Genomic DNA, 26,200 nt, shown 5'->3' with positions numbered 1-26,200 from the left:
CAAATCCAGTTCTGACCCAGGAATAGACTCAAATCATAGTCTTAAAGATGGGGGGGGGGAGTACAATCATGTTAATAGAAAACAAGTGCAAAAACATTTGTAAAGTACTTAACAATGATCAGACATTTTATGATTATTAGAGATTTCATAATATCATGGAAAGTTTTGTCTTTTTTCCCCCATGTATTATTTATATAGATAAAAAATCAAAATGGCTACCCAAGTAATCAAAAATAGTTAGGGAGATCTTTAAAATTTTCAGTTTCTACTGAGGCGGGAAAATCTGTCACAGGATATTCATTTTGGATGATAAACAAACATTGTAGTTTTTATTTTGCTTTTAATGCTTATGAGCCACATAACACCTGCTTAAAAGAGGCCTGAGTTCACTTCTCACTTCTCTGTAAACTTCTTTGAGCAGGAAAAAAGAAAAAGCTTCAGTGTCAGTTTAAACACAATGGCAGCTAATTTTCACATCTATCATTAAGTGAAAAGGCTAGAGCGTATCTGTGCAGAAAAATTTCAACACCAATATTGGAGAAATGTTTTGTTTTGTTTTTAAATACACAAGCGTCTGCAAAGGCCTGGCTTTGAAGGTTGCCTTGCCCAGATATAAAAATAGATGGCTAAAATGTAAAAATCGATTCTAATGGCAAACAGATCACTGCACTCTCCCTCCGTGACCAGGATATTAGGGAGACCTGAATATTTGATTTAGTAGCACCTTGGGAGTGGGCAGACCTGAAAACCCTCCAATAACCTTGAAAATATCCACTTCTTGTTGAGACTTGAACCCCCAAACCGGGTGACACCTACCCAGTCCCTTTTTGTCACTACAAGTACAATGATTAGAAGGCATCTAGTCCTTGGTAAGTGGTTGTCTTTCCTAAGCGGCAGCCAGCAAGTGAGGGGGTCCTCAGAGTATCAGCACCCCGTCTTCCAGGAGCTCTTGCAGGCAGGGCACGAGGTCCGAGGTCCTCGGGCTGCACCTTCCCTTGGGTTCAGGGTCGGGGAGGAAAGAGACCGGGGCCTCCACGGCGGCCTCTCCCAACACACGCGCTCGCACACCCGCGCGCGCACACGCAGGTTAGCCTCCCTCTGTTAGGCCAGAAGATGCGTGGAATCCAGACGCGCGCTGGGAAGGGCAGGCGGCCTAGGCTCACCCGGGCCACAGGGCTTTCCCGGGAGCCAGGGAGCGGGGCGAGGGGCGAGCGGCGGGCGGGGCTCGCCTCTGAGTCCCTGGAAGCGGCTGTCCTTCCAGAAAGGTCCCCTCCGCGAGCGAGCCACTGCGCGGAGCCTACCTACGGAGCCCAGCGCCCAGGAACAAGCCAGAGGGCGGGGGTCAGGGCCCGGGCCTTGCGGGGACCCCTCGGCGGGCAGCGCTCCCCGCTCCGCCCCGCACCCCGGGGAGCCTCGGCGCAGCGCCCTTGTCGCCGGCTGGCGCCTCGCCTCGGGCCGCGGGAGCTGGGAGTGCGGCGCGCTCCTCTCCTCCGCAGGACAGAGCCCAAGGAGTCCTCCTGATGGGCTCTGCGGTGTAGACCGCCAGTGATTAGACGGAATGGCACAGCCCGGAGGGCCCGAGCAGCCACGGAGCGTCCCGGGCTGCCGGGAGCCGGGTTCTGCAAGGGCCGCCGCTCAGGGAGGGGTGGGTGACCGGGCAAACGGCGGGCAAACCCTGCCGCCACGACATTCAGCCCGGAGTGGACCGCGCTGGCAGCGGGTCACCACCTGCCCGACTCTTCCAAGAGTCAGTAATGGTCAGCTGCTACCCGGAGGGGAGGCTGCAGAGGGAAAGGCTGGGGAGGAGGAAGTGAGGATGGTAAGGAGGGAAAAGGACCCGGGCATCAAGAGGAAGAGTTTGCCTTCGGCCCCTCGCCGCTCCCCAGGCCCCCTGCCTGCCTCGTCTGCAGGGACCATCACAAATCAGCCCTCGGACCGAAAGCCCCTTGTTAACTCAGCCACTGGCTTCCCCTGGGCAAACAGCAACCGTGCCAGGCACGGTGCCAGGTGCTTCGGATACACAGATGATCCCCAGACCATAGGTATATATGTAAGGCAGCAGTACCCCGGGTTTATTTCTCCCCCATGGCTCTCTCCAAGCCTTTTCCATTTTGAAACTTAAGCAAACTGGCAGAGAGAGAGAGGTCCACATAGACTTCCTGGGTGCTGCGCTCCTCACCTCCACGAGTGGCTGTTAAGGCTGAAGATCCGTGCAACACAGTCCTGCCTAGAAACTCAAATGGCAGAGAAAGACCAGCATGTGCCACCGTACCCCTCCGGCTGCCCCCAAGACCTTCATGTCCTCCCCACAGACTATTGTCACTCTGAAAGCCTTCTCATGTTTTCCGAGGAAGTGTCTGACACCCCAATACTAGACTACAAAGACCTCCCAAGTAGCTGGGATTTAAAACACTCAGGAAACACTCTAGATGCCCCCCTCTTTATACTTCCTGCACAAATAAAACACTTAGCATAGGTGTGATCTTGAGTCCTCAACCTCTAGCACACTGCAGAAAGGAGGCTTTTTTCTATGAAGCCCACGCTTTCTTTGTAAACGCAGCTGCTACTTGGCAAAAGGTATTTTGTTTTCTAGCTCTGGTTGGGGAAGCAAAAAGTAAGGCACTGTCAGTCATTTCTAGAAGTGGGATTCAGTGTAACAGGCACCTTCTATTAGAGAAGAAACTCAGAAACTCTCACTCCAGGCAGGCTGCCAGTCTTTAGACTTGACACCCAGTTGCCTTTAACGCCCCCGCTGGCCCTGTAGAAATAGTAAAAGCCTGTACTGGGAGTTGAAGAGGCTCCCTTCTGGCCTTCCCTTAACGCTCACTGGTCCCAGGGAGTCCCAATCCAACTCTCTAACCTTTTAAAGATCTGTGAGGGACAGGGGGTGGGGGGTGGGAGGTGGGCTGGACAGAGGAGCTGGGTCTTGGTCCTCTAGGGCCCCAGCATCCAGAGCTTTTGTTGTAGGAACTTTTGTGGAATAAAAGACAGTAAGCGACCTCAGGGCACTGTTTCCCTGTGCCTTCTAACTTCTTTTCTTTTTAGAGCGGCCAGAGTGCTTCGCTTCTTCCGTCACAGCTGCTGGGATATGGAGTCGGGGCGGACCGGCTTAGGTACCCCCTGGACACACCATGTGCTGTGCGTCTGCGGACAAGGGGGCGGGAGGAGGGGACTCCGGTGCCATGCTGCATGGCACCCTGGAAGACAGTCTACCAGCGCCTCCCGGCCAGATCTGCATCCTTTGTGCACAAGTCAATACTCTACGAGAGAAATTCCACGTGTAACTAAATTCAACACAAAGAGTCTTCAGCACATTGCGGATCCCGGCCGCCGGGACCCTGCGCCTGGGGCCTTAGCAGAGACCCCCGGGTCGTGCGCCCCAGCGCGGCAAGTGAGAGTGCCCAGCTGTGCCACCCGCCACAGCTCGCGCGGGACTCCGCCGGCCCTGCCACCGTGGCGCGGGCTCCCCCGGCGAATCCCCGAGCACTAGAGCCCTTAACTTAGGTTTGCTCGGAAGCCTGGCCCCCTCCCCAGGCGCCCCCGCCCCAGGTAACCTTGGCGAGTGGAGCACACTCACCTACTGCCAGGCAGATGGGGAGCAGCAGCCTGAAGATGAGCCCGCACACCACTTCCGAGGCCATCGCGGCGGTCCGGCGAGGCGAGCGCAAACCCAGGGGAGAAGCTCGAGGGTCCCTACAGCGGAGGCGCCAGGTCCATGCCCACCTAGGGCCTCGGGCGGCGGGCGGCTCGCAGCCGACCGGGCATGGCCCGAGGCAGGGCCGTCGCGCCGTCCGCCCCGAGGGCGCGCTCCCCGGGCTGTGGGCCGCCCGTCGCCTGGCTCTGGCTCGCCGCTTGCAGGTCTCTCCGCAGCGCTTCGTGGGGCGCTCGGCCGCCGCGGCCCGGCTAGGGAGCCCCCTCGCCCAGCGCCGGAGCCCCCCGCGGCCGGCCCATGGAGCGCGGAGTCCCCGATGCCGCGGTGGCGGCCTCTTCAGCTGGCGGCCGGGCGCGCTTCGGGAGGGTCCGGGGCGGCGCGGCGAGGCAAAGGGCCAGGAGGGCGTGCTGTCCTTCAGCCCGGGCTCCTGGGGCGTCGCTCGGGGCCGGGACGGCAGCTTTCCTCGCAGAAGCCCCTCCCGAGCCCGCGCGCCTCTGCAGCCCGCCGCCGGGCGCCGGCCCCCTGCCCACGCAGGCTGCGGCGCGCCGCCCTCCGCCCGGGCTCCCGGAGCTGCCCGAGGTCCCGAGCCGGCCCGCGGCGGCTGCTGGAGCGGCGGCGCGGCTCAGCCTCTGCGCCCCCCGGCTTGGTGCCGGAGAGACCCGGGTGCGAGCGGCCAGGCGCGCAGAGCCATCCCCGACTGCACCCGGCTCGCGCGGTCGGTCCGGCGGTGGCGCTGCGAGTCCCTCCCTCCCGAGGAGGAATCGTGCGAGCGTGGGCAGAACCGAGACGAAAGCACACAGCCGGGGGATCCGGCTCCAGTGCCCTCCTCCACGGCCTCAATTTAAAAAAAAATAATAATAATGAAACGCAAACCGAACGCCGTCCGGATGCCGGCGCGCCCCCCGCCCGCCGAGGTGCAGCCTCGCCCCAGCGGCGCGGCCCCGGCTCCCCGGAGGGCGCGCACTTCTCCACCTTCAATGAAACTTTCGAAGCCTCACGCGGGGACGGGCGTGTCCCCGGGCCAATGGGACCGCGGCTCCGGAGCCGGCGCGCGGGGAGCCCGCCCCCACCCGCGGCCCCCGCGCGCAGGAGCAGCCCGGCCTCGGCATCCTCCCGCCCCGGCTCCGCGCCTTTTCCACCGCCGCTGGCTCCTGCAGACCCTCAGCTCGGCCCCGTCCAGTCACTCTGCAGAAACAGAAGCCACACATCCTGGCATCCTGTCCACTGGGACTGCCCCGGAGCTTGCCCCAAACCCAGAGGATCGTTAGGTGCTCCAAGAAAACTGCACAGACGTGTCACAAGAGTAGCCAGGAGCTTGAACAACTCTGTGGGACTGTCCCTCAGGCCAGGTCCACAGTACGCAACGCGCGTTGATTGGGAAGAAGGGAACCCAGAATCAATTCAGACCCAATGACCCCGTCCATATTTAACTTTGTGAGAAGTTTCCATGCAGAATGGGCTCTGAGAAATCCCGGGTCTTTCTGGAAATGGGTATGGGCTTTCAGAAATGTACCCGCCTAGTACAGTTTGGAGAACTCTTCTTTTCGCCTCAAATTTGTTTGCTCCTTGTTATGACTCCCGGGGAAAAGAGTATATATACTGTTTCCCTTTTCTCCTAATAACCTCCCTTTTTTCTTGTTCTCAGGGCGAGATCTAGAGAAATCTGGTACCAACAGGGAGACACCAGAGTGTCTGAGTCCCTCATTTCACCATTATCCAAGAGCGTTATCCAGCTCCTTGCTGGAGCACTGTTGGAATCCTCAGAATCCGGAGGCAGATGCTCTGACCTGTAGGGAGGGCCATTCAGAACTGGGGTTTCACAAAGAGGACAGAGAGGAAGAATTTAATTTCATTCAGCACCTGCATTCTAGGCTTGAATTGGTTGATGATGGAAAATCTGCTGATGAAAATTATGCAAACCTTGGTTCTCTGTGATAAACAGGTCTTCCTTTTTCTGAGATACCATAAACTTGTGTTTTAAGGTCAGATGCCTTACCAAATTCTCTAACAATGACAAACTGAATCATGACGTTTTTTAATGAAGACTGGAAGTAACAAAATCTTGTGAAGATACCCCAAAATTTAGATCATTTGTGTGTTGTGGAGCTCTGAAGAAGCCTGGATATCTAAACCCCAAATGTAGCTATGTGTCTAAAAGTAGAGGTAAAGGAGACAATAGGAACTTAAATTATCAGCAGATCATTGACCACTACCAAGAAATGTTTTGCATTTTGTAGACTCTGCACCCTTTCTGACCTGCCTAGCATTTGGATGTTCATAGATGGTGTTCCCCCTCTTTCTCTCTCCCTCCCTGGTACAACTTGCTCTTGAGACTTAACTAAGAAGTCACAAAGCCCTCCCGAATTTTAAATGGTATTGTGTAACTACCTGAACTCTCAATTGTCTCTGAATATTTCCTCACATTCTTTCTAGGCTTTCCATATGCCCGCTGTGTAGATACCTTCAAAACAACTAACTTGGGTGCTTAAGTGTCTTAAGAAGACACAAGAAATGTAGCAGATAAGTGATCTTACCAAATGTAGTTCTTGCTTTCTCTGCCACATTGTGTGCCTATATGGCTGTTCAGGTTTTAAAGATACTGGGATCCCTGGGTGGCTCAGTGGTAGAGTGTCTGCCTTTGGCTCAGGGCCTGATCCCAGGTCCAGAGATTGAGTCCTACATCAGGCTCCCTGCATGGAGCCTGCTTCTCCCTCTACCCATGTCTCTGCCGCTGTCTCTGTGTCTCTCATGAATAAATAAATAAAACCTTAAAAAAATATATAAAGATACTAAGAACTGGATCCCGCTTTTTAGTCTTACCAACACATACACCCAAGGAGTTTTAACTGTCTAGACTACACATATAGTAGTAGTGGCCGCATATGACAGTCACCTGGGGAGCTTTCGGTGGAATCTATAAATGCTCCATCTCCATATCCAGAGATTCTGATTTAATCCCCCCACCCTCCCCTCCATGACTGTATTTTTGTGAAAGCTCTTCAGGTGATGCTCAGGTATACAGTCTGATTAGAGAATCACACTCCTCACTTACATATCAGAACTCAGGAGACGCACTATTGGTTTTCAATACTAGCCTCACCAAGCCAAATCCACCTATTAGGAGCTACATTTTCAGAATGGGGTGACTCAAGCATGCATATCAGTAGCCAGTGGCATTGTCTTTACAAGGGCTATTTTACCCTAAAATTTACCTAAATCGAGAAGTGGTAGGTATCTAATGTCTAGACAGCTTTGTTTTTAAGGACTCTCCAGCCCACAAGAATATTGATCCCATTGGTCAGGAGTTCTGCATGGCTAGAGAGGTTGATCCTTAATCTGAGCATGAAACCTGGCATAAGGTAGCAAATACTTTGGGGGATAAAATTAACTACATAGAAAATTCACAAACACATTATTTTGATAGTTGATGAATGCCATATGATCCCCCATATAGCACAGGTGGTGAATTAAGCACCAGTCACTCCATGCCTCTCTGCATCTACATAGACAATAGTGACTTCTTTTGATTATTACTGAGAGTTTAGGGTATTGGAGTCCTCATCTAAGGCAAAGAAAGCCACACACCTACATAATATGCAGTGGCATATACAGAAAGAGACAATTTACAAAGTAATTAACCCAATTTACAGAGTAAATTAACCCAAGTGTCTGGTGCATAGTAATCATTCAATGAATATTAACTGCCATCATTACCATTATTATTACTATTGCCATTGTTATTGCTGGAAAGCCAGGACTGGTTTTCTGAAACTGTCATGCTGAAGCACAGTAACCTGCTCCCATACTTAGAAAGATGCACCAGCCCTCAGTAATATGTTTAAAAACTGTGGCACAGTTGAGTCATAGACTTTTTTCTCCCTCAATGTTTGCGTTTCAGCAATAAAGAATATGGCACTTTGTGCCTTGCATGGGTTTCATCTCACCTGTTTAGGTTTTATCTTTTCTGAACTTGGTTTAATGCTACCCTGATTGACAAAGTCATCCAGAAACATCATCTTTGTCCCCCGTGCTAATTTCCTCTCACATGCTCTATAGGCAAACACTGTCCCATATCATGTTTCGCCCTATGTCCTTTACCATTCCCTCAAATGCTTTGTTAGCTTCTTTTGGGAGATCTCAGGGGTGGATATTGTCTCATAGGGTCACTTTGCAAACCAGTATTTCCCAGAGGAACCTAAAGTTGTCAACCTGGCATTTTCTTCTCCCAGTGGAATCTGCCAAAATTCCGCAGCGCCATCTAGCCTATAGAGAATAGAGTGCTTCCTGCCAACTAGAGGATGTCTTCTAGCATTGGCAACATATGTTCTCCTTACACATGTACCAATACAATATTTTTAGATGTATCCATTTCTGTGTTTTCCTTTATAAGTCACAGTATTTGTTTAGAAGTTATTTTCATCAGGAGCCATATAGTTTTCGGCTCCCATACTTGAAAAAGCTTGGAGGCATAATGGAAGCTTTTTTCGTTTTGCAAATATATTCAGTGGTTGCAACCTTTTTAAGCTGTCAATTTAATGTTTATGGCAGAAGTATTTCCAAGATCTCTGAATTCCAAAAACTTAGACCACTTCTAATTTGTAGGAGACACCATCGTGTAATACTTCTGCTACATAGGTTATCCTCCAAATGGTCTTAACCAGAATCATCCACAATGAAAGTGCAAAAAAACCTCTTATGTAGCCAGCAGATTGCTGACTTTGTGTCTGTCCAAGAATCTTGAAAAATCAGCTGACATGTATATGAGTCCTATTTTTCCAGTCAGATTTTAGGTTTTCAGAGCATGGACAAAATTTCATCCACAAAGCAAGGTATACAGTAGGCTCTACAGCAAAATGCTGTTTCTAAGGACTGTTTCTAAGAATGCAATGAATTGCATTCTATTTATTTGCTATTTATTTGCTTCCATGACACACACACACATATACACATGTACACACACACACACACACAGATATCTATTACCAGGCAAGAAAGATATCATATGAAAATAATGGAGCATGTAAAATTTTATTTGTTTTTTGTAAGGTTGACAAATAAAGGAAGAGATTATGAATTTGTGGGGAGGGTGCTCTGCCAAAGCTGATGAATTGCCTTGGGCAAACAGGTCCCCAGATGGCTGACACTAAAACATAGAAACCACCATTCATTATTCACAGCCAACACCAAGAGTAGATTTTTATCTCAGAGGTTGTCTGGTTTCTTTCTGTGTATTTGCTCCTGAAGTCTTTGAAGAAGTTACTGGTTTTAACATTATTTTGTCTAAAAAGGCTTATCAAACCCTGGGGACAGCTTTAAAAAGGGAACTGGAATTGGGGAGACAATTTAACAATGAATTACAGTCATTCGAAGCAAGTTAATAAACAAAACAAAAACATGAGATTTTCTCTTTACCTATACCTGCCCATACCCTAGCAGATATTTATTAGTTAATAAATACAACTTCAGAATGATTTGGATTCCAACTGTATGTGTTGAAACTCCATCAAGATATCTTCAATGGTCTTCGAAATGGTAATATTCTCAGTAAGCCTAAATAATTTTCACCCACTGGCCTTTTATAGAGGTTTCAGATTATGGGTATGCATTGATTGTAAACAAGTTTTGGAATTGGCTTTATCTAGTTACTACCATTAACCCGTAACTGGGACTCATACAACCCAGGCAGCTGGTTTAAAGCTTCATTCACTTATTCTCCTGCAGTGCCACCTTTTGGCTAAAAGTATATTGAAAAAAATACAAGTACTTAGAGTAGAAAGCCAGCAATGAGCACACAACAGAGGTCTCCTGCAGCCATAGGTATACTGATGCCAGCTACGGGTCCTCCACAGCTTAAACAATGATTTCCAATTGGTGTCCTTTCTATCTTCTTTTTTAATTCAACTGAAAGAGTAATAAACACTCACTAAGCAGAAGTAGAATAATGGACACAGCCAGGCATGTTAAAGGAATGACAGTCGCCCCCCAAACCTGGTGGGGGGGGGGGGTTCAGTCTGTAGGGACTTGTCTTTGCGCTGCTACTCTGCACTGAGATTCAGTCTCCAGATCTGGGTCATTGCCACTCTGGCTGAAATGACTGTAAATAAAGTATCTTGACCCTCCTGGATTTTGTATAAGTTTTCCCTACTTTGGAGTTTCTGTGTGTATAATTTACCTTCTTTTAAATCTTTATACAGAGAGAGCATATTTATGTATTCTCTGGACCTGTGACCACAGTATAGCCAATGAGATGCTGTTCTTTAGGCCCAGAATTTATTCATGCTGTCCTTTCACTCTTTAGTAGATGGAAAGCACTGGTGGTTATGAGCAATACTCACCACACTTGCCAAACAAGCAAAGCAGACGACGTTGGTGGACTTCCTGACTCTGGAAAGTCCAATCCATTTTCTCCATGGATCAACATGAAACTTTCTGTTTGCTCAACGATGAGATAAACATCATGAGTTTTTCCAAGATTTTTTTTAGGACCTTCAAACAGGCATTTTGCTTATTTGTTTTGGGATGAGAGGAAATGGCCCCTCTTATTAAAATAAATATAAGACACCAGTCTCCTTTCTCCCAAGACCGAAGCATGACATCCAGGTTAGAACCCCCCAGCGAAGCAGGGTCTTCCTCCTGGCTAAAGACCTATGTTTTGCTTTACCTCCCTTTCTAATAGGGGAGAAAATGCCTCTTTTTGTATCCTATTAAGAAGCTGAGAAAAGCAGACATTTTAAAAACAAAGAGTGCTACAAAATTAAAGGTGAACAAACCACAAATGTTAGAAGATGTCTTTTCCAAAATACAAGTTGCTGGTGTTACACATCTCACAACAGCAGCGGCATTCAGGGACAGCCTAAAATAATTGGTCTCCCCTCCCTCCCGGAATGAATCCAAGGCCAGCTACACAGTTTGTGAGTCCCAGGGCAAAATTATTCCAGCGCAAAATGTGGGTTCCTTGTTCACAAAGCAGAAGAAAAGTGCTGCTAAGACACTAGAATATAAAGTTCTTCTCTTTTTCTTCCACTGCCTCTCCAATTGCTGCAACATTTTTAACTTGCCATTTAATGATGTTCTATGTGAAAGAAATTAAAATTATTTAAACTATTTTCGTGGATTTAACCATAAATCTTGTTATTCTGCAATGCCAGTTTTAAATGCAAATATAAGAGCATGTACTTCATATGCAGAATCTTTAAAATCACATAATTCATATTCTACAGCTTGTGCTGCATTTGTATTTTGTTCTCAAGAAAACAGTTGACACAAAACAAATTCAACTGTTTCTATTTCACTTCTTGATACACATACTTGCTACCAGCACTCTGTACTTGCAGTTTACTGATAGGTAGGAAAAGACTAAGAGGAAAAGGAAGTGTGGGGTGGCTTTTTCTCTCTGTCCATGTTATCGATCAGAGCATATGTAGTTGGCTAACCCAGGGAAGTCACAAAAGGACATGACAGATAGGGACCCTTGGTCATTAGTGGTTTTTACAATGCCATTGCCTTCTCTCTGCCCTTTTGTTCAAATAGAAGGTATGGACTCTGGGGGCTGTCAGTGATCCCCCAATTTCCTGTCATAAGTAACACACCTGCCGTGTACTCCTCTGCATCATGGGTCCACTGGAAGGCTGTTCTCACAGGCATCAGGAGGGTCAAATGTGAACAGGGAGGCAAGGTACGGTGGACGAGCATATCACATGTATCTCTCTGCTTACATCATGTTCCATTATCCCATGGATGTCACTTGCAAAACACAGATTCAAAGATAAAATTATTAAAAATTGCAAGATAGGAGGAACAGAGCATTAAACCAAGTCTGGAGCTCCTCTTGGATGGGGATCAGTGGGGGAGAGGTTGTGTGACTTGTCAGGTGGCACATGAGTGAATCCAGTCCTGGGATCCTTTTCCTAGGCATCCTCTTCCTGGTCGTCCACTCAGCTCCTCCTCTCCGGCTGGGTATCCACTCGTGTTGCTTCACTCCGACATCTAACTCCATTGCAAGAAGAATCCCAACTGCTCATATGATCAAAACCTATCAGTCTACCTGCTTATCCCCCTTAGGATTCAATTATGTAATTCCAGGTTCTGCTCTAAATAAGCTGCCCAGATTAAAAAAAAAAAATCTATGGTTCAGGTTTCCTGCTAGCATTTCTGGACCTTAGGAAGCTACCTCTCTTTCATATTCTTCACTCCATGAATCCTTCAAACTCCCCATTATCCCTCACCATATACACCTTCACAAAACTAGGCTTGTGCAAACCTACACAGAAAATTTTTCAATATTTTTAGACTTTAACCATTCAATTAAAAAATATGATAAGAATTAGCCTCATGAAAATGTGAAAAGAAAACAACTGACTCAAGGGAATATTCAGGATATTCACAACATATATGACAATGAGTTGCAGTTGTTATCCATATTGTTTAAATAATTCATGAAATTTACCTAGGAGAAAAATAATACACAGGAAGATAATCAACCTCATCAAAACTAAGATCAGAAAAACTAAAACAAAAATGAGGTAGTTTTTCACCCATGAAATACATAATTAACTTTTAATGTAGTAAAATGATGTTGGCAAAATTATGATGAAAGGCAAACATGTGTTTCTTGTTTAATCCGATGTAAATTTGAAGACTCCTTTCACAAAGGAATGTGAGAAAACACATCCCACATGAATCCTATAAACCAATCCAGTTCTTCAGAACTAATCCAAAATTGGGAAGTTTGGATTAGTTCTTTTCATCATAAAACACTCATTAAAACGTTGTTTGATAATAGTGAAAAAACTGGAGATAACACCTGATTCTCTAGCAATAAGGAAATGTTAATAGATGCTCACTTTAGGTTATTCAGAATAGTATTCAAATATTTTAATTATGAAAAAATCAGTAGCAAGACGTTTCTGATATTTTAAAAAACCAGAAAATTCTAGCTAAGCTATGATTACATTAGGTGAAGTGAAATATGCTAAATAACAGAACAAATTAATATAGTTTCATTCAGTCAGTGGTAGGTTTCAGTATTTTGCCCTTTTTTCTTGGGTTGTCGTGACATTCTATGGTATTTGTTGGACAATCAAATTCTTTTTGTTGTCATTAAATTCATATACCATTTAGTTTTCTCAGTAATTATGTGGTGACACTGATTTATGATTTGGCATAAGCAAGCCCAACTAAACACATGAGGTTGTTGGAAAAACAAAATGAGGAAACCCATGTGAACATATTTAATAGCCTATAAACTATGAAATGTAAACCAATATGGAATATCGTTATTGTCACTACCATAATTTTTAGTTAACAGCCATCAGCTTTGGGAAGAATTCTCCAACAAATAATGTGTATCAAGCATATTTTTCCCCATGAGTCCTGACTCCATATATTTTATGCACCGGAAGAGCAAATCATATTAGATTTGACAACTTGGAAGAAAGTTAGATGCAAGGCCTTTAGGGCATTTCTTTTCCCCATGGAGTGAGCAATATGTTTCTTAGGATAGTTTCTAGAACATTGTCAGCATTAGTGACTTGAGGAAGAAGTTCTGATTCAGAATGGAAAAATAATACAACTGAGGAACAGGACATGAGCCAGAAAGCCAGGAAGTCTGGGTGTACGGCTGCCTCCATGGCCTCCTTGCCAAGGAACACAGCACAAGCCACAGAGCCTCTCTCAACTACAGCTTCGGCAGCTATAAAACCTAAGCAATAATATTAACAATCCTTATTTCTCAGGGTTATTATGAAGATCGAATGTACCAGATACTATAAAGTTTTGTATGACTACTGCCATTGATTTTGGAGACTTTATGGAGGGACAGCCTCCATGCTTTTTGGGTCACACACATGCACACATACACACACCTATCAGGAAAGGGTTTTGTGTATATGCCCCAACCATGAGTAATTATATATTTATAAGTTATAAAATAAATATATAGATATTGAATACATTATCTGTATCTGGTAATAGCTAAATGTATATTGTTATATATGATATTTATATTTAGAGTATGTTAATATGTATGACCTTTGTATTTATATGCATAATATACATTTATACATAAATATGATTATATTTATATTTTTATATATGGTATTAATATTTAGCATATATATATACACACATCTCAGTATCATCACCTAATAAATCAGGGTACACAACAAATTTAGGACAAGAATCGTCATTTATAAGACCTATTTCCATGGGTGGTCCTATGCTAGTGTTTCTCTGCCATAACATCTCCAGCAGCTCAGGCTGCTTTGGTACTTTTTGTCCAGTCATTGTCGGGCCACTGATGTTTCTCTTCATGGCGACTCTCAGGTGTGCAAGACAGTTTCTCCACCTCTAGTGCCCAGCCTGCTTTCCAGGCTGGAAGAAGACAGTGACAGGGAAATGAAATATGAACTGGTTAGTGTGTCCAGGTGTGTTTGGAGGAGAAAGCCCCTCAGGTTAAGAGGTGGTGACTTCATCTTCCTTTCTCGCTTCTAAAACGTACCATTAAAAAAAAAAAAAAACAAATAAAATATACTTTTCCCCTCCTCCCCAACTCCCATGGCACCTGCCTTGCAGGAAGGTTTGACTTGTTCGAGGTCTCTTGGCAAGCAAGGGGCAGAATTTGGACCAGCAGGCAGATGAACAGACTGGACCAGAGTTCTTTTCACAGCCCTATGGTGGCCCCAGGGCAACAGGCACAACGTATGCCACAGACAGGCACCAAACATACTCTGGGGGTGCCTCAGGATGTGCACCCACCCTCAGCATCCATGTCATGGCATTGACCCTGAGATCCAACAAAATATGCATATACTGTGGTTCTTGAACACCGGGCTTTTAGGGGACTCAAGAATTCATTAAGAATGACGTGAGGTGAAAGGGCTCTGCCCTCAAGCCCTTAGCACAAGATGAATACACATACCTGCCCCAGGTGGAACTGCCACACAGTGTGATTCAACTTCCTTCACTTCCTCCCAGTTTCTCCTCATCATGGAATCAGGGAAGTTAGGGAAGCTATTTCTTATCCTCAGAAAAACAAAGGTATGAGAGGAAGGAATGTGAAGTTAAGTGGTTCAGCATTCAAACCCCAGTATGTGCACTTAAAAGCTCTATGACCTATCACAGGTCACTTAAAATTTTGTAGTTTTGTTTCTGTTAAAACAATGATGATGAAATGTGGCCAGAGAGAGCGGCAAACTCACAATCTGTACAGAAACCAAGGGTCTGGCCACTTGGGTACAGGACTGCTGAAAAGGAAAAAGCAGCTTAATTGTTTTCCCAGAAGCATGAAAGTCAAGCAGAATATAGTGACTAAAATGATGATACCTTGCACTTATCTGGTTCCTTTCTCTTAAGAGCTCAGAGTGCTTCTCAGACATTATCTCATTAATTTGCAAATCATTCCTGGGAGTTAGGTAGGAATAAAGCCAGATAAAAGTTTCTAGCTTACCACTTCACTAAGAGTCAAAGATTGAAATATCCTCTCTGCAAGCAGATGCCCCTTCTCTACACGGATACACTATTATATGAAACATGCACAGGGAAGATCGGTCTGCAGATTCCCATGATCTTTAAAATAATACATATCTTTCAGAAGATAGGGTATTAAAAGCTTCTTTGATTTCTTGATAAATGAAAGGGTTTACGGAATTATGCTCCCAGAAGTGAAAAGGAAATGGGTGAGATTCAAACCTCCTATTGTATTTAGTATATGTGAATGTGAGCTTTCTCTCTCAGCACACAGCAATGATTGGAGTATGAGTGTCCTTTAAAAAGAATAGAAAAGTATGGAGAATGGAAATAATATTTTCCAGTGATCAAGTAAATGTTGTGCAATAGAAAAGGACACTGATCAATACACTGCCAATATCTGGTCCCATTAGCAAGGAAGTTCCTAGAGGGGATGTTTCCCCTGACATTTGTTTTTGGCATAAGTACAAGGAGGTAAACATGAAGTCCCTAAGCTCATAGAGTCTGGGAAATAGACATCCAACTGGGGGCAATCGGCCAGGCAGAGAGCAAAGTCCTTGTCAAGAAGGAAGATGAACCAGCTGCCTTCGATTAAGGTCCCTAGAAGCCCAGCCTGAGCATGGGTTTTGGTGCAAATGACTGCTGGAGGGGGGCTGTCAGAAGAAGAGGGGTGAGAAAGCAGGTGGGCAGAGGAGGGGCTCTAAAGCAGGATGCGGACTCTAATATCACACGAAGCACCCAGAAATGCAAATTACATCACAGAGATGGCACTGTTTTACAAAGGGGACTCCTGTTGTACCTTTTAATCACCAGTCACTGGCCATGAGGTGCCCAGGGCACGTGGTAGGACCATAACCTCCCTAGGGAGGTGGCTGCCATTCAAGCAAGGGCAATGCACTGCAAAGAGGTAGCTAGCCAGTACACAGTGTGCTTGGTGAGGCGGTAAAGGCCAGGTGCTGAGGATAGCTTCTGGGTTGGCTATTGCACTTTTCAATGACCAGGCAACCACCGAAAGCACTCATGGTCTCTCCTAAAACACACTTTGCGGGAGCCATTCTTCCCTTACCAAATACCTTCCCTTCTCTTCTAATAAACCCATACACAGGCATCAAGAAACCAACTAATCAAACAAAATAATAAGTCAGTGAGTCATGAGAAACAAGGTGTTCAGTAAAAGCTTTGAAATGCCCTCTGTTCTCAAAGGACAGTGGCCCAACAACTCCTCCCCTTCTCTTCACTGCTCTAAATCCCATCCATCAACTTATGCAATATTTTGGGGTGTTTTGTTTTGTTTTGGCTTGGTTTTTGTTTTTGGAATTTGCTTTATTTCAGGCACTGTCCTTGGATCTGGGCACACAATAGTAAAAAAATGGAGTCCCTGCTCCATGCCCAGTCTAGAGTATGACCTTTTTAGGAGCCATCTCCACCTAGCACAGCCTGCAAGATCTCACACACAAAAAGTGTTGGGTCACAAAACCAGTGTTCTCTCTTCATTGGCTTGGGGTGTTACTGAGACTCATGTCAGGTCTTTCCTTGCCCAAATGGACAGTTGCCAATTAGGTCTGCTTCTCTGTTCTGCGAGATTCAGACAGCTGCCAGGGGCTGGGCCATCCTGGCTGTGCATGTTGCAGCCAATCCTGTCCCACAAGGTGGCCCAAATGTGGTTTGACAACTCCTCCTTACAGAGTAGTCATGAATCCTGGCCAAGGACAACACGTATTATTTCTAATATACTTTCTATATTAAAAAGGATTAGAAGTGGGCATTGATATTGGCTGAATGCCTTGGACATGCAGCTAGGCAAGTGGTTTTGATTTCACTCCACATGAAAACACCAAGTTCTTTTTCTTTTTAAGGCTTACACATCTGGTTTCTCTCCCCAAAAAGCACATCTTCCCTGTCTTCTTGTGAAAGGTGTTGTTCTCATTCTTCCATCGTGGTTCAGATCCCCTCCTGAGAGAAATCTTTCCTAACTCCCCAGTCTGTAGCTTCTGTTCTCTCCTCTCAAATTCTCATTATTCTACTTCTCAGTGAGTGGTTCTTTTTCTTCATAGCAGTTATCAGTACTCCAAGTTTTAGCTGTATGTGTGTGCACACATGTGTCTATTTGCAAATGCTGTCATACTAGATTAAAAGTCTATGAGGGCTGCAAAACGTGTTTTGTTCATCACTCAGATCCAATTCCTAGAAGAAAGCCCAGCACAGAAAACGTGCTATTTGAGGAGACAATCTGGTGCAGTGGCTAAGAGCATGGACCCAAAATTCAAATCCTGGCCTACCACTCACTAGTTCTGGGGCCTTCAATCTCTCTAGTCTTCATTTTCCCTATCAATGGAGTGAGGATATTGATATAGCCTATGCTTATATGTTATTTAGATGGAATACTTCACGTAAAGTGCACATAGTAAGCACTTACGTGAAATATAAGCCACTTTTGTTTATAGCTTGGATGAAGAGGTACAATGTGTACAGCACTTCAAAATCCTGTGATTCTAACAACTCTCTTTGCACAAGGCAACTGATTTGGAAGAATGAAAACTTTCAGACTCTCTATCGAGTATTTCTCTTAAAGCTTTGAAATTTTTGTTTTGTTTGCCTTTCACTTATTCCTTACCATCCTGGTGAGAGATGAGAAAGTGAATGCTTGCTTTCTCTTGGTACTACCCCTGCCGGCCTCACTGTAGGGAGCAGAGAAATGGAAGCAGCAAGCCCACCGGATCCTTGCTAAGCAGGTGCAGCACTTCCAGCACCACACAGCCTGACAATTACTAAAGCAGGTGACGAACAAGTTCCTGCATGCCTGAGCACTCCATGGAACCGGACAGTCACTACTGTTCACCATAAAATGTGCTACCTTATGAGAAGACCGTATAAGCACAGATGCAAAGGAAAATGATGACTTGCAAATGGAAAAAGATTAAAGGAGGTGAATTTATTTTTATTGTCTACGGAGAAGAAATTACATCCGTAGAGACACAAAAGAAAAATATCCATGCCCACAAGACATTTATTACATAGGAATTCAAACTAGGCTCAAACTTAGCCATAAGGAGAAACAGCAATGTGAGAATTTGCCCACACTACAATCATGAATCCCATTTGCTTTCATGGAGGCTTTCCCATATTTAAATTTGAATATTTAGAGTATTTAGAATCTTGATTTGAGAGGCCGTATCTGTGGATATAAAAAGTGCTAGTGAAATTTAAGCAAAGTTCCATTGATGAGGGAGCTACTTATTCTCAATTGCTCTGTTAAACAAGTGTCTGAGATCGCATGGCATAGGGTTATTATGGGTTATTGTGGGTTATTATGAAGAACTCACCTTCCCTGTGAAGTGGTATAGGGTTATTTGAAAGTGGACTTGCATATTGTAAATTCTAAGGTACCCACTAAAAAAAAAAAAAAAAAAAAACCCTATAACTTACTTGTCATCTCTATAGCTTTCTGGGAGAAAATATTTGCAAAAGACACATCTGATAAAAGGCTGTATCCAAAATACACAGATAAATTCTAAAACTCAACAATAAGAAAATAAACAACCTGATTTTAAAAATGGACTAAAGACCAAACTCATCAAAGAACATGAAGAGGTACTCTACATCATATGCCGTCAGAGAAATCTAAATTAAAACTATGAGATACCACCTCACACCTCTTCAAATGAACAAAATGCAGAACACCAACACCACCAAATGCTGACAAGGATTTGGAGCATCAGGAACTCTCATTCATTGCTGGTGGAAATACAAAATGATATGGCTACTTTGGAAGACAGTTTAGTAAATTCTTACAAAACTAAATATATTCACCACTCACATTCTTCGGTACTGATTCAAAAGAGTCGGCAAATTAAGTCCACACAAAAACCTGCATGTGGATGTTTACAGCACATTTGCACAGATTATGCACAATTGCCAAAACTTGGAAGCAACCAAGGCGTCCTTCAGGAGGTGAGCAGGGAAATACACTGAGGCACATCCAGCCCATGGAATCATATTCAGAGCTAAAAGAAATGAGCTATCAGGCCATGAAAACACATGGAGGAACTATATATATATATATATATATATATATATATATATATATATATATATATAACTAGGTGAAAGAAGCCAATCTGAAAAGGCTACATACTGTATGATTCCGACTGTATGACATTCTGGAAAGGGCAAAACTATGGGGACTATAAAAAGGCCAGTGGTTGCCAGGGCTAGGACAGAGTCCAGACTACCTCAGGAAGAAATAAAAGGTTTGATTTGCTTCATATCCAGTAAAAAAAAAAAAAAAAAAGTTATTTATTTTATTTTTAAAAGATTTTTTATTTATTCATTTGAGAAAGGGAGAGAGACACAGAGAGAGCACAAGCAGGGGGGGAGGGGCAGAGGGACTGGGAGAAGCATGCCCCCCATTGAGCTGGGAGCCCTATGGACACCGGGCTCCATCCCAGGACCCCCAGGGTTAATGATCTGAGCTGAAGGCAGACACTTAACCATCTGAGCCACCTAGGAGCCCCCACAAATTATTTTTTTAAATTAACATCTCCAAACCAAGAAAACCGTAGTTCCAGATATTATTGGTAAATTCCATAAAACATTTAAGGAAGAGTTGCTATCAATTCTACATACCAACTTTCTAAAAACAGCAGAGGAAGAAACACTTCCCCGGTTATTTTATGAGGCCATTGTTGTTCTGACACCAAAATAAAAAATATTACAAGGAAAGAAAATTGTAGATCAATATCCCCAAAGAACATAGACTAAAAATTCTTATGAAAATATTAAATCAAATCCAACACTATGTAAAGAGAATAATACTTCATAATAAAACAGTGCTTGTTTTAGGATTGCAGTATAGTTTCAAATTTGAAAATCTATTAGTATTAGAATAAATAAGAAAAAATACACGATTATCTCAATAGATGCAAAAGTCAACCTACAGGTGGGGATAAGCAGCTATGGAACATGGGTTGCGTTGCTGACTTATCCCCGCCTGAGGCAAAGGGCTGTGAGGTAACTCATCTCAGGAAAGATCAAAAGGCAATTTTCTGGAGAAGGGGGCAGTAGAGAGGCAGTGACTGGACATTGGGTGTACTAGCCAATAAAGGACACCTTTGGGGAAAGGGGTACCACAACATCTTCTATATTATATATATTCTAACGTATGGCATTTCTTCAATTTGTCTCTTGTAGCTTCATCAGGAGATCAAATGGTTAACATAGCAACAAGTGTGTGTGTGTGTGTGTGTGTGTGTGTGTATCTAGTTTTATATTGTTTGAATTCTTGGAACATATGAATATATATCTATACAAGAGAGAAAGAGTAAGAGAGAGAGAGGACAAATATTAAATATGAATGTAAGAAATTTTTGGATCTTGGGGAGCCTGGGTGGAAAGTCAGTTAAGCATCTGCCTTGGGCTTAGGTCATGATGTCAGGTTCCTGGGACTGAGCCTCACATTGGTCTCCCTGTTCAGTGAGGAGTCTGCTTCTCCCTCTCCCTACTCCCTGCTCATTCTTTCTCTCTCTCTCTTTCTATCTCAAGTAACTAAATAAAATCTTTAAAAAAGAAGAAAGTTTTGGATCTATGTAATGGACGTATAAGCATTTATTGTATAATCCTTTTAACTTTTTCTGTGGGTAGTAACATTTTGAAGTCGATGAAAACTAAGAGCCTCCTTTAGGTATAAAATAATTCTAGAATAATATAAAAACAACTCTTTTTCCTCAAACACATAGAGAGTGCTCAATAAAGCTTTACTGACTTTAGGAGGCTTCCTTCTAATTTAGTTGTATGCAAATGACAAACTGCTTATACGATTAGATTTTCTGAGAAAAATATGCCCCAGAAATATGCAGACCTTAGAAAACTGTGAAGGCAAAATGCCTTTTAATTTTCAAATGGTTTACGTCTTTTTGTATATACAAATTTTTTAAATGATTTTAGCATTTAGGGTTTTTCATATGTCTCAGATATAATTAAAGGAAGGCTTCTTCTGAATTGCAAAACTTTAAAAAGTTAAAAACCTTAAAATTACTTGAAGAGGTTTTTATGAAGTTTACCAGAAATATGCAGCAGTTTTGTGACTGCATAGCTTGGCACGCACCTAGTATTTTGGTTTGGCAATTACAGAGCTATGGTATTTAACATCAAATCTTTGCAGTTTTGTCACTGTATTATGCTATTCTGCAGCCAGAAGGAAAAATAGCAAACCGTTTTTCATCTGATCCTCCCCCCCCCCCCAAAGAGAAACAACACCAAGACAATGAAGCCAGGGTATTAAATTAACAAAAATCTGCAAATTCAAAAAAGTAGCTCTTCCTAGCTTTGAAGTGCCTGGCCAGAAAAGATTCACCTAATTCTCCAATACTTTCTTTTTCTCTTCTCATTTTTGCTGTCTCTTCTGGAGCATCTTCAGAAACAGGAGGAAAGTGACCATGCTGGTTCCACGAAAAAAAAAATCACAGACAGCTGTATTTCTGGGAAATCCAAGGCGCACAAAGCTCAGAAGACACAGGTCAGCAAAGCACCAGCTCATCTGCCACCACGGCCCTGGCCACAGGACCGCTTCTACTTTTCATTCAGAGAGAGTCCCATGATCCTCTCACTTCCCCCTTGCTTCTCTATATTCTCGGCTCCTTTCCTCCCTCCCTTCACTTCCCCCTTTCGCTGCCCCACTGCCACTTCAGTTCAATATGTAGCCAGCTAAGTCTGTGACAGCCATGTGTGCCCTCTATTACATCACTGATACTAGAATCCGTCCCTTCTCTGGCCCTCCGTCCACTCCTGAAGGCCCCAGACACACTCAGAAGTCATAGTAAAGAGAGGGGTGAAAAAATCTTTGACGTGGAAATGCAGCGAACGCGTCCCTCCAAGTGCCCTATATTCTGTGTGTGTCACTACGCTCAATGTAGTCAAAATATACTAGTCAATCTGTGATATAGTAACCCTACCTTCAAAAAATATTTTACAAGAAAAGTCATGTGTAAGTTGATTGACCAGGTTTACGGAAAGGATTAAAGTTATTTGCAAAGTAAAAGAAACCCCATTGTGACCATCATTACTCTTCTTGCTTTTAATGTCACAGTTTATCACATGCAAAACAGACACTGGATTATATTCATGTTAATAATGAGGAAGAGGTGCAGGGCTCAAAAACAGGTCCTAAATTCCAGTTGTGTACAGATTCAGATATCTTTAAGTAAAACTGTTGGAATAGACTCTCTTTTCATAATATTTTACACCTGCAACAGCGCCTTATGATTTGTAACCTCGGCCCCAGACACATCCTGGCAAGCCCTCCCTAATCCAGGATAGTTAATATTAAGTGTCTCTTGGAATGTTTGTACTTCTCAGGCTATGCCACTTGGTAAATTCCATGATGTTTTGGCAGAGTCTATCCACCTCCTCCCTCCACAAGTCTCAGGATTGCCAACTGAAGTGATTCCATGTGACTCAGACCATCCTTGGTCCCACATCTCCTGCAAAACCCATCAGAAGTCAGTGCAGAGTTGAATAAAGCTCAAGAGAACCATCAGGTGATAATGCATTTTCCTTGGAACATCAGTCCTGAAATAACCTCTTCCATGTCCAGGTCAGGCAATTCCCCCTGGAAGCATCAAACAGGCATTACAGCTTGAAAAATAAAAACTGGACTTCCCCCAAGAAAGAACTTAAAAGGCACCAATTAGTGATACCACAAAGCCACAAACAAACCTGCCTCCTTCATCCTGTCCTGCTCTTTTAATTAAAAACATCAGTAAGAGTGTTCAGAAAACATTTACTGAGCACCTACTGTGGGCTGGGCAGCTTCTACTCTTCCTCTGCTTGGCTGGCAATTAATCATGCCTGCCCCCCTTCCGTCCCTGCCACCATGAGCTTCATTATGGAACTTTTCACACACAACTGCAACTTTCTTTTTACTTGCTGTTTGGTCACTCCTCAATCCCAAGCTCTTTGGTATGTCTTATTCAGAGTTGTATCCTCAGAACATAATTGGGTGCTCAGCACATAGTAAACACTCAGAGAATAGCTGTTGAGTGGATGAATTATCAATAGAGGACTTGTCAGGCACTCTGTTGGAATTTGAACATTAAAAAAAATCTCTTCCGAAAAAAATCTCTTTTGAGATCTTGCTGTGCTATAGGCACTGTGTTTAAAGGTAGCTTATGTAGTTTCATTTAGTCTTAACAGCTCTGCAAAACAGGTGCCATGATCCTTGGATTACAGAAGAAGTCATTCAGAGATCAGACAATGCATGCATGGCCAACAGCAGAATCAGGATTTGACCCCAATCTCTCCGGTACCATAGATGTCCCTTATCCTCAGGGAGCTGAGGTTTTCTGGAGAGAAGGCATAGGTGACCGTAGCCTAAGTGTCCTAATTACGCTTCACTCAGATTTCTGTGAGGCTCGAGGGGAGCTCATTGTCGATGGGATGTGGAGGGAGAGAAAGAGAGAGAGAGAGAGAGAAGGGCAAGAAAGCTGACCTGTGAAGAACACAGAGAGTGGGGAATTTGGAGAAAGTTCTAAACCAGTAAGGACATAAATGAGCATGCTTGGGAAACAAAAGTAGTGTGTTATCATAGACCAGCTGCCTCTCAGGGAAATCCTCTTGAGTCACCAGACAGAGCCAGACTGTTCTCTGGCTGGTGGAGGAGCTGATAGGGTCACAGAACAGCATGACTAACTCCCATTTGTGGGTCAGAAAAATGTTCCTAGCAACAACGTGGAGTGGGGTAGATCCTGGAGACAGGGTAAGAGCTAGTTTCTAATTAAAACTAGAAGGAAAGATGAATGAATGAATATGAGGGATGAAGAGCAGAGAAGAATTCAAAATGAACTCCATCTTAGAGAGTTATGTAGAGAAGTGGAGAGGTTGTCTGTAGAGGATCCAAAATCTTGATGAGTAAATAAAGTAGCAGAAGTGGTCTGATACAGTTTTGGAAGGATTTGCATATGTGTATGGTGTTTTCACTCAGTGATTCTTCTCACTAAGGTATTGGTCGAAGGTGCCAAGTCTGAAAGGCATTGCCCAACCCAGATCACTCATTACTATAGAATAACTCTGATGTAATTCTTGCTTCCTGGTCCTCTGACTGTGTCATCCCTTGTAATTTCCACCACAGTCCCCTGTGGCTGAACTACCCAAGAGAAGTCATCAGAGAACCTGAGTAGCAGACATGGTGATTTCTCCAGGCATAGAGTACACAGCAGGCAGATCTTGGTTCAGTGAAGGCCCAACGTATTCCACTAGGGACCTTGTCCACAATGGTAGGTTGGTGACTGAACATGTCTCCATAATGAGGTTCAAAATGTAAGAGACAATGGGATGCTTATCTGGGATTTTGGAATGTGGGAAAGAGACAAGCTCTGGCTAAGCGCACCCTCAGCAGGGGGAAGAAAAATGTAAACTTGGTTCAATGCAGCCTTTTCTATGCATCCAGAACCTGGTGCCCTTTCATAATCAGCTCATGTCACACTGTGGGTCTGCTCCAGTCCATGAGGGGTATGCAGGAAAGCCCACTCCAAACCCCTGGAAACCCAGGGTGCTTTACAGACACCATTTGGAGCTCCTTTCTGTCATTAGTGACGGCACAGATACCTACAGTCAGGTACCAGCTAAGCTTGGAGATGTGGATTTGGAATCAAGCCACCTGATGTGGGGGTAGGAACTTCTCTGGCCTTGTCTTCTGGGGCCTGACTGATGGTGGACCTAACAGATAATAGGTAGTTTTGCAAATTCAAAAAAAAGGTACTCCTCTTTTGTAGGAATTGGTCATTCTGAATTTTTTTTCCTTTGAAAACTCCTTCCTCTCCTTCTAGCTAATTGTTACGGGGAGAGAAGGGCTGCATTACCTGCGAAATAAAATCATGTCCTAACCCCTGGGGCTTAAACAAAACATGACCTAGAGAGAGGGTGGGTGTGGGAGAGACAGAGAGACAAAACTAAATGTGTGTCAGGTATTTGAAATAATGAATATAAATAGGTTTATTACAAATGTTTTAATAACTCCTGAAAATTTCACTGCAGAGATTTTCGTTTTAAAAATCTCTCCTTTTCAATGTTTTGGAAGAATTTGAGGACAGGTATTATATCTTCTTTGAATGTTTGGTAGAATTTGCCTGTGAAGTGGTCTGATCCTGGGCTATTTTTTTGAGAGTTTTTTTGTTTACTGATTTAATTTCAAACTTATTATTCTTTCCTAATTTAGTTTTAGAAGATTGTATGTTTCTAGGAATTTATTAATTTCTTCTAGGTTGTCTAACTTTGGCATATAATTATTCGTGGTAGTCTCATGATCATTTTACTTCTGGGGTATCAGATATAACCTCTGTTTCATTTTGTATTTTATTTATTTGAACCCTTTCTCTTTTTTCTTGTTTTTTTTTTCTTGTTAAAACTAGCTAAAGTTTTGTCAATTTTGTTGTCTTTTCAAAAAACCAGCCCTTATTTTCACTGATCTTTTCTATCATATTTTTAGTTTCTTTTTTATCTATTTTCATTCAGATCTTTGTTATTTCTTTCTTTCTACTAAAGTTAGACTTCATTTGTTTTTTTCTCCAGCTCCTTTAGATGTAAAGTTAGATTGTTTATTTGAGATTTTTCTTATTTCTTGAGGTAAGCCTGTATCTCAATGAACTTCCCTCTTAGTGCTACTTTTCTACATCCCATAGATTTTGAAATGTGGTATTTTAATTTTCATTTGTCTCAAGGTATCTTTAATTACCTCATTGATCCCTTAATTGATCCATTGATTGTTTAGTAGCATGTTGTTTAATCTTCACTTATGTGTGATTTTTTTCAGTTGCCTTTTTTTGGAATTTATTTCTAGTTTCATATTCCTGTGATCAGAGATGTTTGGTATGATTGCGATTGTCTTAAATTTATTGAGACCTGTTCTGTGGTATAATATATGATCTGTCCTAGAGAATGTTCCCTGTGCAATTGAGAAGAATGTATGTTCCACTGTTTTCAGATGGAATGTACTCTATAAGCCTATGAAGTCTATCTGGTCTAATGTGTCATTTAAGGGTGATGGTTCCTTATTAATTTTCTGTCTGGATAATCTACCCATTGATGTAA

The 26,200-nt window shown here is 43.6% G+C and overlaps 1 protein-coding gene and 1 long non-coding RNA gene across 7 annotated transcripts in view; both read right to left on the bottom strand.

Annotated features, from left to right (window-relative positions):
• PIEZO2 (piezo type mechanosensitive ion channel component 2) overlaps window positions 1-3,803 on the bottom strand; it is a 442,052-nt gene extending 438,249 nt beyond the window's left edge. For 4 of the 5 annotated variants that reach the window (XM_077899943.1, XM_077899939.1, XM_077899940.1 and 1 more), the window contains exon 1: window positions 3,578-3,802. In XM_077899943.1, the coding sequence (XP_077756069.1) occupies window positions 3,578-3,641 (64 nt within the window). In that variant the 5' untranslated portion in view covers window positions 3,642-3,802. Of the gene's footprint in view, window positions 1-3,577 lie in introns of all 5 variants that reach the window. The other variant, XM_077899942.1, reaches the window with a different exon arrangement.
• A 6,625-nt stretch (window positions 3,804-10,428) lies between these two features.
• Window positions 10,429-21,825, bottom strand: LOC144315094 (uncharacterized). 2 transcript variants are annotated; one of them, XR_013380882.1, is made up of 4 exons: window positions 21,471-21,825; window positions 14,571-14,674; window positions 11,242-11,395; window positions 10,429-10,724 (listed from the first exon to the last, which is right to left on the bottom strand). It is a non-coding gene; the product is annotated as an uncharacterized LOC144315094 (long non-coding RNA). The 2 variants fall into 2 exon arrangements; XR_013380884.1 differs by lacking the exons at window positions 10,429-10,724; window positions 11,242-11,395 and adding an exon at window positions 13,841-14,023.
• Between the last annotated feature and the right edge of the window lie 4,375 nt (window positions 21,826-26,200).

The sequence above is a fragment of the Canis aureus genome, chromosome 6 (assembly GCF_053574225.1).
Source record: "Canis aureus isolate CA01 chromosome 6, VMU_Caureus_v.1.0, whole genome shotgun sequence".
NCBI lineage: Eukaryota > Metazoa > Chordata > Mammalia > Carnivora > Canidae > Canis > Canis aureus.
This window is presented reverse-complemented; position numbering and strand designations above follow the sequence as displayed.